Source organism: Poromitra crassiceps (assembly GCF_964638095.1).
Source record: "Poromitra crassiceps genome assembly, chromosome: 18".
Classification (NCBI taxonomy): domain Eukaryota; kingdom Metazoa; phylum Chordata; class Actinopteri; order Beryciformes; family Melamphaidae; genus Poromitra; species Poromitra crassiceps.
The window spans coordinates 20,878,376-20,892,285 of record NC_139636.1 but is presented as its reverse complement, the minus strand read 5'-3'; the positions used below and the strand labels follow the sequence as shown (position 1 = coordinate 20,892,285).

Genomic DNA, 13,910 nt, shown 5'->3' with positions numbered 1-13,910 from the left:
AAATGAATGAAAAATTGTGTGTGTGTGTGTGTGTGTGTGTGTGTGTGTGTTTGTGTGTGTGTGTGTGTGTGTGTGTGTGTGTGGGGGGGGTGATGATGCAGCATCACAGACAATCCAAGGGCCTTTCCCAAATTAAATTCCTGTTTTACACCACCACCTAGTGTCCAATCATAGAGTGGCATGCAATGGCATATTTCCTCAATGTACAGATTATAAAATTACTTTAATTACTGTTTTTCTCAATTGATTTAAACTAAGCGCCACTCGTGATAATTTTGCAACAGTCACTGCACATTTTCATTGTTTTCATGCAAAATAAAAACAACAGAAATGCATTATACTGTATATCCAAATGCTACACACAAAACTCCAAAGTTCCCTGCTGTCAAATGACTAATGTCTAAACTCTATAATTTAGCAAAACTAAAAGTACATTGTCACTGTTTTCACACTAATACAAAACTATATATAGGCCTACCATAACATGTGATGTTGATGAAGTGCTTTAGACAGAAATTAGGGGGTTGGGTTGGTGATGAATAAAGTAATCTGTTACAACTTCTGAAGCAAACAGTGATTTATTACATTCATGAATACTTCTACCTCCTTACCAAACATGTAAAACTGCCAAATATGGCACTGACAACTAAACAACAAATATAACATATTCCAAAAAGGAACAGGAAGTGGAACTGATGTCTGGTTTACTGTAAAGGAAAATATTCAATCAACAAATCAATGGACAGAACTCGGGGTGGAAACGGGGTTGTGAAACATATTTTACCATTCGTTTTTTTTTCTTTATGGATACAGCTGAATACATGATCTAATAATCAGTGATGTGTGTAGTTTTTATGTCAGTATTAGGTTTCTACAAAGCTGTCATGGCATTATTTTCCAACTGAGCTGAGCGGTCTGGCAGAATGAGTCTGTCTTCATGGCTGAGCTGACTGAGGAAATGTGTCAAATCAATTTAAAAAACTCTATTCAAAATTATTTATCTCCCATGCACTGCATCTAAAATGCAATGCATCTAAAAAAGAATGTGTCTAAGTTCTAGCTCTTTCCTCCTGTCGTTCGTGCAGGGTGCCCTAGATTAACTTACATGGTATTTGTTGGCTTTGTTGTGGCACAGGGGAATTCTTGCCTCCACGTAATCACACACACTTATTCCTGTTAATTCTTTTATTCTCTTCACTGGAATTTTCCCATGTCTCCTTTATGTGTATCATTTTCCCATGGTGCAGCCGAGGGCAACACGAGCCAAATTCATGTGAGTCAGTCAGTCAGTCAGTCAGTCAGTGAGGTGATACACATCGTCAGAATGCCCTCTGGGTGAAGCACACAGAGCGTGGGCCTGTAACTTATGGGATCTGTGCTTGTTTTCTCCTACACTCGGTTTCCTCTGGTGAAATAGAGCCACAGGGAGCAATAATTTCCTCTTGCCAATAAGTTATTGCTAAGGGCATCATTTCATCTTCCGCTCAATGACAAGCACAATATTGCTCTTTATTATTGTCTTTTATTTGCTACACAGCATTTCAATAGATATCTGCAAGATCTGATTCCTCACTCAATTTGGTTGCACCTTTGGTGCTCAGCCATTGCTGTGATGATTTTGCTCTGCATCTTTTCCATGTTTTTTTTCTGTCGATGATGTTTCGTTTTCTTTTGTTAATATTTCCTTTGTCTGTTCTTCCATGGTGGCTATCGCTGCTCATGCCAACTAGGTTATTCAGTTCTAGGCTATGCAATTCTTCTTCTCCAAAGAAACTGCTGTGAAACAGCTGGGAACAAAACACATCACTTTAGGTGTGCCAAAGGAGTTAGCATCTCAGAGCTACTTGACACCGAATGTTTAGAGGTGTGTTGTATCTTGTGAAGAACAGTCTGTCCACAACATCCAATACTTTGGAACACTTTAATGAACCATTTGGTGTGGCATACCCTCCCTCACCTGTGAGGGTGTGAGGCCCTAATTGTTCCTGGGAGCTGATTCGACAAGCAAGGCTCCAGCGATGAAAAGGCACGATCGCAGTAATTATTGATGACAGCAATAAATAGAAATGATCGGGTATTATGTTAAAACTAGGTGTAGGCCAGTAGTGCCTAGTTGTGATTTAGCGTTCAGGGGGATGGGGGCTGTTCTGAGCTGCCGAGGGTCTAATTCAACCAAACATCAGACTTGTCAAGTTTGTTCATGTTTAAGGGTTGTGGTGCTTGTGTGTGTGTGTGTGTGTGTGTGTGTGTGTGTGTGTGTGTGTGTGTGTGTGTGTGTGTGTGTGTGTGTGTGTGTGTGTGTGGGGTGTGTGTGTGTGTGTGTGTGTGTGTGTGTGTGTGTGTGTGTGTAAAATCTAAAATCATTCAATCTTGTGCTTATGTTTTCATTAAAATGTTTAACCTTACGGAGAAGATTTAAGGGTGTTTTGTGCAGCCGATTCTATTTTATGGACACCTTAACTCTGACCCTTGAGGGAAATCTTAACCTAAGGTGCTTTGTGCAACTGGGCCCTAGACTATAACCCGGGGGCAACGCCATGGTACATTGCTAGTAGTTGATACGATACTATCATGCAGCATATTGGCACACTATGCAGTTGATATTTGAATGCTCACCATATATTCAGCAGTGAAGGTTTGTGTTCTTGAACTGTGGCCAAATCCTATTTTGACATCTGGTTTCAGAGTGCAATTTTTCCACACATATTTCTGTGACATGCCTTTTCCCCATTGAGTTCAAATCCGACTATTGTGGAATAGTGAGTAATTTGGTAAATTACAATTTCTGGTATAGTTTTAGAACATTCTAGTGATATGTGATACATACGGAACGCATTTTGTATTGTATAAGTTCTACTTCACTAGGCCCTTATGTCCTATCAAATCAAAGTACAGTGTGTACTTACTTAACTACTGTGCTATTGCAGTCGATGAGGCCTACAGCTGCAAGGAGTGCTATAGTAAAATATCGGACCTACCGAGGGGGCGGGGTTGGCGGTGTTCGACCAAACTATAGTGGCTCCAGTGTAACCGGTGCACTGTTTGCAGTAAATCCAACGCACCTTATCTCCTGGGCTCGCCTTGCCGCCATGTGCTCATCCGGGTTCTTCTGGCTGCTGAACTACATAACATAACAGTTCACCTCGCGTCACCAGGCTCTGCAAAAGGCGTGTATGGCTGCATTATTTGTCAACAACTTTAAAATACAGTAAGGTTAGCTTTTTTTTTTTTTTTATGTGGTCCGCAACAGGCGAAATTGAGCCAGACGTTTGAGAGAATGCAAGCTAAAGTGAATGTAAGGACTGTTTGGAGGAGGTAGAGAGAACATAACAGCAAGCACATTACAGACACGTGACAGAGGAGAGGTTGTATAACGAATGACTCCGACCAACCACGTTGCTCCAATCCTTAGTGCGTATACTGTGGGTGGATGTTGATAGAGGACATCATATTTTGGGCGACTAACGTACAGGTAGTACACATTTTTACTTCTTCTTACTCTTGAATACGTTGGAGAGCTGGACTATTCCCAATCTGTGCGTTTGCTTTTATTGGAAACCCCTGCGCGTATGTAGTTTCGATGAGCTAAGTTCCTTTGATATATAGCATATCCACGCCTCACGTTCTTTGCTTGTTGTGAAAATACCTCGTTATAATATCGCTCCTGACAAGGTTTTTGGCTACTTTTTTTGCTTATCTGCTCGATTTAACGTCGCTGTTGAGACGAGAGTTGTGCAATTTCCCTGCGCATTATATCACTTTTTGTGCTGCGGCTACTCGTCTAGACAACCAGGTCAACAATGGACACATTGCCGTTACTGGAGCAAGACACCAGTTCATGAACGGACTGATTACTATTTAGTTGTGAAAACCAGTTCCGAGAGGCGTCTTCCCCCTCACGGCCCCCTCCCCAGACCAGGGGACACACAAGCAAGACAGACGACATGGTGGTCAACACCATCCACTGGTTCAGGAAGGGACTGCGGCTTCATGACAACCCGTCGCTGAAGGACTCTATCCGGGGAGCGGACACCCTGCGCTGCGTCTACATCCTGGACCCCTGGTTCGCAGGCTCCTCCAATGTGGGCATCAGCAGATGGAGGTAAAGGCGGTGTGGGGCTGGGTGTCACCCTGCAAGAGCCCACTACTAGTACAGTGTGCCTTCAGCAGCCACTGCAGAGCCATATGCAGAATCAGAACACTAGAGAGGTGTGTATAGAGAGAGAGTTGAATCATGTATGAGCTGGTTATCTGCTCTGCTATCATCCAAACATCCAAACCCATCCTGATCCTGACCGCCTTATCCACTATATACCTTCAGCAGTTGTTCATGTTGCATGGGTTTATTCTGGTTGCTGAATGCATGTTTAGGACGGCCAAGTTTCCAGTAGAATTGTATCCCTGTATCATGCGTATACTGTGGGTATATATCTGTTTCTGTGTATGATATGCCAGCAGCAAGAAGCGTTCTGATTCTATCTTTATCACAATCCATTTATACAAGTAATTCAGTACAGTAGCCCTAGGAAATAGTGTATTGCACTGGAGGAGGGAAGATAATCTATATTTGCAAAGCAAATGCGTAGGAGGGTAAAAACAAATGGAGCAAAGTTTAAGGATAGCCTGAAATTTCCCTTGCACCTCATTGCTCCAAGAAGATTTTCTTTCAGTGATAGTGGCGTGCCGGTGGCTCACCTGGTAGAACGCCTATCACAAAGGCTTAGCCCTTCCATACTTTTCAAAGTTTGTCACCTTTTCTTTATATATAATCTCTGGCGGGAAACACAGCCAAAATTATGGTTTTTATATATATAAAAATAAGAATAGGATAAAATACAGAGCAGTACCGGTGATTATACAAGTTTCATGGCTTAAGCAACTGCAAAAAGCAAACTCCACCCAACTGGGAAGCCGGGCCATGTTAACAAACTCGGATCAAATGACAGGGTAGAGTTGAATGTGAGCTGTGGAGTTGATAGGTTGTATTTTGAGCTGTTTGGTGTCTGGCTGATTGCAGAGGGTACTGGTCTCACTGGTCTCAGTGGTCTAGATAAGAGTCCCAGACAGTCCATGATACATCGTCTCAGTGTGCTGCTGCATCACTTTACTTTGTGCTTTCACCTTCTGCAGTTCCCACTGTAAATTTGTGCTGCACCGCTCTCCCACAGCTCATCAAATATGGCATTCACAAACAAAAAAGGACTAGTTTAGTTACTAGGACAACTTGGTTGCCAGACATTGTTGAGTCAGAGTCTCTCTCGCTCTCTCTCGCTCACACATACACACACTCTCTCTCTCTCTCTCTCTTTCTCTCTCCCCCTCTCTCTCTCTCTCTCTCTCTCTCTCTCTCTCTGACGCACACACACACACAAGATGAGATGACACCATCAGTCACGTTTTGGGTCTAAACACATTATAGTGTTCAATGATACTGAACCCGAGGCTCTATGCGGCTCCTTTATGGGTAGTTTTGGCTCTTTTAAGTCCTACTTAAAATGAACAAATTGAAAAAATATAAAGGGAGGAAAGGGACTTTTTTGGATTGTGGCTCTTGCAAAGATTTTTTTTTGTCAATGTGGCTCCCGCCTCTACAAAATGTATGTAGCAGAAACCCTGGTTTAAGTTAATGTAAATCTATTATCTTTATTGCAATAGTACATTTCAACCTTTTTTTGCATGTTAAGTGGAAGGAGGAGGTGGTGGTGGTGGTGGGCACTCCAAGTGAGGTCACCCTAATGTGTTAATCCGGGCCTGCACTATACTGTCCTGTTTCTCTTTCATCAGTTCATAATTAATAATTTTCACCTTTCGGGTATCAATTTTACTTTTCGCCTTCATGTCAGATGTACCGTCTGTAAAGGCCACCACAGGCAGTGAGCAAGTGTCATTTTAACTCCTGCTCAGCACCCACCTGCAAGGCAGAGGAAATGAGTCAGTCAGTGATTATGTATGTCATCATGTTCCTCACTGCTCTGACCTACTTTTGTGGCACACACACACACACACACACACACACACACACACACACACACACACACACACACACACACACACACACACACACACACACACACACACGCAACCTCCACTGCTGCAGTGTGTTTATGTATTTGCACAGATTGCCCCTGTTTGAGGTCGCCATCACTATTACATTGGGGCCTCTTCCAGCTTTCCAGCTGTTCCCCGGCTGTTTGATAGGGCCTCCTTCGTCATTCGCTGCAGCACTATATGACCCAGCCAGACTATTTATAGCACTGCTGATCAGTTGTGCGGGCGTGTTGCTGCTGCTGTCTTCCCTGTAGCAGGCGTACAACGTGGAGGTGGCAGGCAGTCGAGTAGTAACAAGCCTAGGGTGCTAACTAGGGTGCTAATACATGACCTGCTCATGTTTTCTGCATCAGCTGGCCAGGTGCCACATTATATACTTAGTCTGACTCACTGGACGCAGGCTGCAGGGATAAGCTCTGCCATTGGCGCCGACCATTTCAGTCGGTGCGGAAGGGAAATCCCTTTCCACAAAACGCATTCAACAAGCTATCATGATATCAGAGTCTGATAAGCACCTTGAAGCTGTAAGCGACCCGCCTATAACGAGAGAAGAAGAAAGTGTGCTGCACAGTGGTGACACACTTTTGGTGCGAGTTGAGAGAAGAAGTGTCATTTTGACTAATGTTTAGGGCTGTGCCGATTCACTTATCTCCCGATTCGATACTATCACGATACTTTGGTGCCGATTCGATATATATTGCGATTCACGATTATTGCGATTCTACGATTATTGCGATTCGATATTACGATTTATTGCGATTTTTGTTTATTTTTTTCTTTTATTTTTTCAGTTTGTTTGCTTTTTTACACTAGATTAGAACATGGGAAAAGTTGAATCATACACTAGAGACTGTATATTATATATCATGAGTAGGGCTGGGCGATATAGTTAAAAACAGGGGCGGACTGGGATCATAATTCAGGCTGGGCATTAGATACCAAGCAGGCCAGGCCGATATGGGCCAACGCGCGTGAAATTTGGGCCGTTTGAAGCCAGATTTGGGTCCAATTTTACAATGAGATGCACCCACTTTAACCCTGAAGTGTAATTATTACTTCAGACTAACTAATAAAGTAATAAAACCACTAGTAAACCAGTAGGCGGCGCCTGGCCTGCTGTTCAGTGAGTGGCCTGACTGCAAGCACCCAAAAAAAAAAAAAAAAAAAAAAATTTTTTTTTTTTTTTTTTTTTTTTTTTTTAATTTGCGATTATCGATTCTGGAATAAAAGATCGATCCAAAAAATCGTGACATTAAAAATCGCGATACTTAGGTGAATCGATTTTTTCCCCCACCCCTACTAATGTTACACTGTTTCAACATGGTTAACCAAATTCTGACCTTGTTATTTGTGATTCAAAGCATTATGGTGGCAAAATTAACAACCACCAAGCGTAATATGCAAGTGAAACATTGTCTTTGGCAGATAAATCTGGAAGGAAGCATGGTGCTAGTCTACGGCTCTCCCCAGATCAGCAGAGGGTGGAGCAGCGACCGGGGCAGCAGGGGGAAATTGGCCAAAGTACAATTTGGGAGAAACTAGGGGGTAAATCAGAAAAAAAAATCAGAAAAGTGGTGTTTGTAGTCTCATGATTACAGTGTCTGTAGCTGTGGTCTTGACTTGTCATGTAAAGTCAACTAATGGACCATGCTCTCTGATGGGTTCCAGGTTTTTGCTGCAGTGTTTGGAGGACTTGGACGCCAGCCTGCGCAAGCTCAACTCCCGTCTCTTTGTGATCAGAGGCCAGCCCACAGACGTCTTCCCTCGTCTTTTTAAGGTCAGACACAGAATGATTTTTTTTAATAATAATATTTTTATTGCAAGGTATCAGTGAGTACAGTCCACCACGTATATACGCAACAAGCAATCATATTTTATTTTATTTTTACAAGAACAACAACAATATGTGGCTTAGAAGAACGTACAGTTATCCTTTGATGGATTTAACATCAATGGGCGAGACACTTATGCTGGGGGGGGGGGGGGAAAGAGATTAAACCAACAGATGGAGATCAGGGGGGAAAGAGTAAAACATACAGCTACGTATCACTGTTTTACAGGGTTAATATTGTCATCTTCAAGTCAACCCTCACCTCCACCCTCCTTCAGACACTTTAAGTGACTCAATACTGGTCCCCATGCCTTATCGAACACTTTGTTCCTTCCTGCAATCTTGAATATAAGCCTCTCCAGATGGATAATCTCACCCAACTCTCTCAACCACATCTCAAATGAAGGTACAGCATCAGATTTACAAAATCATAAAATAAGTTTTTTGGCCAGCACGGTACCCAAATACACCGGCCATTTGCCACTGCCGGGGTTCAGAGCGGTGTCATTTGTAGACCCCAGAATGGCCACAAGGGGGTCTGGTTCCCATTGTTTGTCAAATGCTTTCGAGGTCACTTTTTGGTCTGTGATATTTTGAAAAGGAAAGATGAGTAGGAAGGAAATGATATGAGAATGAATGATAGATAGATTTACCATTGTGTCTGTGTCTGTATCGTTGCTCCCCAGGAGTGGAAGACCAGCCGCTTGTCTTACGAGTACGACTCCGAGCCATTTGGCAAGGAACGGGATGCGGCAATCCAGAAACTAGCTAATGAGGCCGGGGTAGAAGTGATGGTGCGGACCTCTCACACCCTCTATGATCTGAACAAGTGAGTGACTGGATGAGTTTATGCTAATGTCCCATGCTACTGAGTTAGCACTGAACCAGTTTCAAAAGTTGTGCTGACCCCATTTTGTCCCCTTTTCATCCACACAGGATCATAGAACTAAACATTGTCCCCTTTTCATCCACACAGGATCATAGAGCTAAACAGTGGTCAGCCTCCACTTACATACAAGCGCTTCCAGGCCCTCATCAGCCGTATGGACGCTGTGGAGATGCCCGCAGAGACCATCACATCTGAGGTCATGAGGAAATGTGCCACGCCCGTCGGTGAGGACCACGACGACAAGTTCGGGGTGCCCTCCCTGGAAGAGCTTGGTGAGTTGCTATTTTGAGTGTGTGCACACGCACGTAAGCGGACTTTGTGTATTGTGCACACATGCCATCCAGCATATCTCAGGAAACAACTATCTCAACTATAAATACGCGAGGTGTTTTAATTGTACACTTGTGTGTTTGTGTGTTTTCCAGGGTTTGAGACAGAAGGCCTGTCCACAGCAGTGTGGCCGGGTGGAGAGACAGAAGCCCTCACCAGGCTGGAGAGGCACCTGGAGAGGAAGGTAAGGAGACATGATACTGTCAATTGTATGCACTAAAAAAGTATACTTGGCCATAACTTTGGCTCTAGCTGGCAACTTAAACTTTCAAGACAACTGAACATAATATGGGATATAATTTCTTCAAATCCACTTTATTTTTGTTTTTGTTATGTTACTCGTTGTTTCTTCATTTTTTGTGACTCAACAGTTAATACACTATTTTAAGTCTTTGGCAGTCATTCATTTTTTATTTATTTATTTATTGTTTAACACCAGAAAACCGACGGGAGTGTTAGTGACAGTCTACATCATTAGTCTGAGCAGTCTAGATGCTGATATTAGTGTCAGTCTACATCATTAGTCTGAGCAGTCTAGATGCTGATATTAGCTTTTGTCTTTCTTCTTCCAGGCATGGGTGGCCAACTTTGAGCGCCCCCGTATGAACGCAAACTCTCTGCTGGCCAGTCCCACGGGCCTCAGCCCCTACCTGCGCTTTGGATGCCTCTCCTGTCGCCTCTTCTACTTCAAACTCACCGACCTGTACAGGAAGGTAGGAATGACCACACACACACATGACCTGTACAAGAAGGATCCATTGATCGTACAACAATCCAGAATGTACAAGATAAGCTTCATGTGCAACTCTGAAGTGTTTTTTGCACGTATTCTCTTCCCAGGTCAAGAGAATCAGCACGCCGCCCCTTTCCCTGTACGGCCAGCTGCTATGGAGGGAGTTCTTCTACACGACCGCCACCAACAACCCCTGCTTCGACAAGATGGAGGGAAACCCCGTGTGCGTCCAGATCCCCTGGGACAGGAACCCCGAGGCGCTGGCCAAGTGGGCCGAGGGACGGACAGGCTTCCCCTGGATAGACGCCATCATGACCCAGCTGAGGCAGGAGGGGTGGATCCATCACTTGGCGAGGCATGCTGTGGCCTGCTTCGTCACCAGGGGAGACCTGTGGATCAGCTGGGAGGAAGGCATGAGGGTGAGGATGCATGAGGGCTGATGAGGAATGAAAGGAAGGCTGGGCCATATGGACAAAATCTAATATGATATTTTTGACCAAATACCTCAATATCCATATTACGACAATACTGTAGGGATGGCTATTGGTGCTTTCCCCAAAAATTTACACAATGATATTTTTGATCAATAATCATCATGGTTATACTGATTAAGTGGGTAATGGCAAATAATAGAACAGCTAGAACAGTCTGGTAAGTTCAGAAAATGACATCGCTGTACTGCTGTAGCTTATAAAACCAGGAAAAGACAACACTTATGACAGCGGGGAGCTTCACCGGCAGGACATAATACGTGGGAGGATCACACTATTCCCACCAGTTCCATTCTGCCCCGAACAGGCGCCCTGACCGACCAGAGGAGCTAGTGCAGCGACCAGGAAACGCCCTTAATCCGGCTTCCCACCCACAGATACAGCCAATCATGCCTGTATGGCTGCCCGACCAAGCCAGAGGTAATACGGGGGCGCGAACCTGCGACCCTCGTGACCGGAGTTGGATTTCACTTGGCAAGACCCGCCCTATGACTGACTGGCTCAATATACAGTCCATGGACTGGCTACTCCTAACCGATGGCGTAATCCTAGATTCGCCTGTCACCCATACCTCCCCTTGACAAAATCTGCGCCGAAAAGTGCAGTGTTTGCATCCCTGTAACCAGGTGAAATGTGTAGAGAAGCTGTAGAGAATTGCATGGGTATATTTTCGTGGTCAAAAGAGAAGGAAACACAAATTCCAGTGTTTTGAATCTTAGAAAACTTCTGATGTATGTATTTCTTTTGAAGACCAGGTTCCGATTAACGTTTCTTGCAGTGTATCTGACTCTCCCTTGTGTGTTTGTGTTGCGTGTGTGTGTAGGTGTTTGAGGAGCTGCTGCTAGATGCGGACTGGAGCGTAAACGCTGGCAGCTGGATGTGGCTCTCCTGCAGCTCCTTCTTCCAGCAGTTCTTCCACTGCTACTGTCCCGTGGGTTTCGGCCGACGCACAGACCCCAACGGAGACTACATACGGTAAGGCTCGCCTCTTTGATCACATTGCACTGTGCGTAAAGATTCACCTTTGTCCCCCGGTAGCCATTTCAAATTGGACAAAGATTTTGCAGTGATTTAATCAGGATTTAAAAAATTTAAACAAATTGTGGTTTCTTGCACTGTTGCAGTATTAGTGATAGTGTAGCTCCAACTGCCAAAGTGAATGAAAGGGCGACGTAATTCATTAGTATAAGCGGCTGTGTCCACTGGGAACCTGTATTTGAGCAGCCAGTGCCTTTCTGCAATTCATTCTCAATGGTAAGGAGGACACGCTAGGAGCGCTCCTCTTTCAAGGACCACACCTGGCGTTTAAGTGCTCTTGGCGGCTAGTGTTTTTTGGCGGAGTGCTCAAGCTGAAAAAAGTTTAACATTTGGAGAAAAAGCGCGCTGCTCTTCGAATGCTCCACTCTCGGGTATTTTAGACCGAGGTCTTGATTTGCATACAATGTTTGAGTCCCCTCACATGACTGAGCTGGGCCATGCAAACGGCAGGGAAAAAACGTAGCAAAACTGCTCCGTGTGCTGTGGACTGTGCATGCTGGAAGTGCTCTGGACATGATTTCCAAAGCGTTCTGATCTGAGAAACACATTCCCAGTAGACCCAGCCGCTAATACTGCATCACTCTACTTCATCTTCCTCTATGTTCCACTTCTGTTTCTCTTATGTTGTGTTGTTTCTCATGTTTCTCTCTGTGCTCCCAGGCGTTATCTGCCCATACTGAAGGGCTTCCCTGCCAAATACATCTATGATCCCTGGAACGCACCGGAGGAAGTGCAGAAGGCAGCTAAGTGTATCGTGGGAGTCCACTACCCCAAGCCCATGGTGAACCATGCCGAGGCCAGCCGCATCAACATCGAGCGCATGAAGCAGATTTACCAGCAGCTCTCCTGCTACAGAGGACTGGGTAGGGACATGACCCAGATACTATATCCTTGATTTTATTTACCCATTTCCTACTTATCAAACAATATCCATTGGAAATCCATGTTAACTTCTGCTATCACGTATTGTAGTTTTTTAAAGTGATTGCCAGATTGTTCTTGTTCTGAGAGTCGACAATTACAGTGCATGTTTTGGGTCTCTAGTCAAAATCATTATCATACAAACATTATCATGCCAAAGAATAAATCAAATTCATCCTTTAACAAACAACTACGGTCTTGGGGAAGGAAATGACAACTCTTTGGTTACTTTACAGGGATGTTGGCAACAGTACCTGCCAATCCCAGCAATGGTGCAAATGGAAGTCATGTTGGAGTGAAGCCAGTGACGGGGCTGGGGGTTTCCACTGGATACCACTCCATGCAAGAGGGAGCCTCTCATACAGGTAGAGGACCGTCCACTCAGAAGCGTCGTCGCGAAGAGGCCGTGCTCGACAACGTCTCCAAAGCCCGGAGGCAGAGCGATTAGCCTCTCAGTCCCCTGCTCCGTCTCAGCTTCCTGATGCCAGCAGTGCCCTGCTCCGTCTCACCATCCTGATGCCAGCACTGCTCTGACAGTATTAACTCTAAATGACATTCCAGAGGCTCCATGGAAATTGGGGCAGGCACGTCCAGCAGTATCAGCTCTCTCTCTCTCTCTCTCTCTGTCCAATAATCTGTCCTTCAGTCAGCTGGGTCTTTGTCTCCGCATCAGGTCACACAAGTAGAAGTGAACTTTTTGCTACGAACCTGAATGCTTCAATGTCCAAACCATCTTTCTAAATGTGCGGGTGTGGAATGGTGACATTCCTCAGATGTGGATCAGGAGCTCAATGAGGTGGTGGTCAGTGAGGATCCCTTGTGTACAGCTGACACCTTTACCCATTGTTAACACTGAGATCGGCGACCCAAATACAAACAAGGTCTGATATTATTCCTCAAACAAGCCTATCAGTTATTCATATCAAGAACATGGAGGCACACTGATGAGTTTACATAACTTTGTACATTACATCACTTTTCACCTCCCCAGAACCTTTAGGACAATGTCTAATAATGTAAATAGTAATGGGGAAATTAGGAAGCAGCAAGACTGTCAGGTTTGGTGATAGAGATGTCCTTACCAAGGCTATCTTACATTTTGTAAACATTTATTCTTTTTTAATTTCCAACTTTTGTATATTTTGTCATGGAGTTTCATAACCTTTGTAAATAATAAACGCGAGTCACCAAAACTCAGAGTTGTACTGTGAATGCATGCTTTTCTCTCCCATGTGATTGTAAATCTATTATTTTTGTACAAAGAATGACCAAATTGTAACTGTTATAAATTGGCAATAAAGGATCATATTGTATTCTATCATTTTGTTTTATTGTTATATTTTTGCGCTTGATACAGTGTAATGGCAACAGTCTTCAATTCCTCATCTAAATGATTTGCAGTAACCCTATAATGCATTTTAGAATTGTAGTACACAAGTTAGTTTTAGCCCTATGCCAGTGGTTCTCAAACTTGTTTGGCTGCAGTACGCCCTTTCCCTGATTTCTGAATCCAAGTACCCCTTTCCATACAATGTTTTGCTGGGAAAACCGCAAGAGAAAACTAGCTATGATGCAATGAATGAATGATAACCCACCTTTTGAAGAATATAACATTACAAAATAAGAAAA

The 13,910-nt window shown here is 44.0% G+C and overlaps 1 protein-coding gene across 1 annotated transcript; it reads left to right on the top strand.

The window, feature by feature from the left end:
* Nucleotides 1-3,465: 3,465 nt before the first annotated feature.
* cry1b (cryptochrome circadian regulator 1b) lies at nt 3,466-13,599 on the top strand. The gene is made up of 10 exons (XM_083655015.1): nt 3,466-4,102; nt 7,717-7,825; nt 8,566-8,708; nt 8,856-9,040; nt 9,194-9,282; nt 9,671-9,811; nt 9,939-10,250; nt 11,146-11,297; nt 12,021-12,223; nt 12,518-13,599. The coding sequence occupies exons 1-10, from the start codon at nt 3,945-3,947 to the stop codon at nt 12,727-12,729; spliced, it is 1,704 nt and encodes a 567-aa protein (XP_083511141.1). The 5' UTR covers nt 3,466-3,944; the 3' UTR covers nt 12,730-13,599.
* The last annotated feature ends 311 nt before the right edge of the window (nt 13,600-13,910 follow it).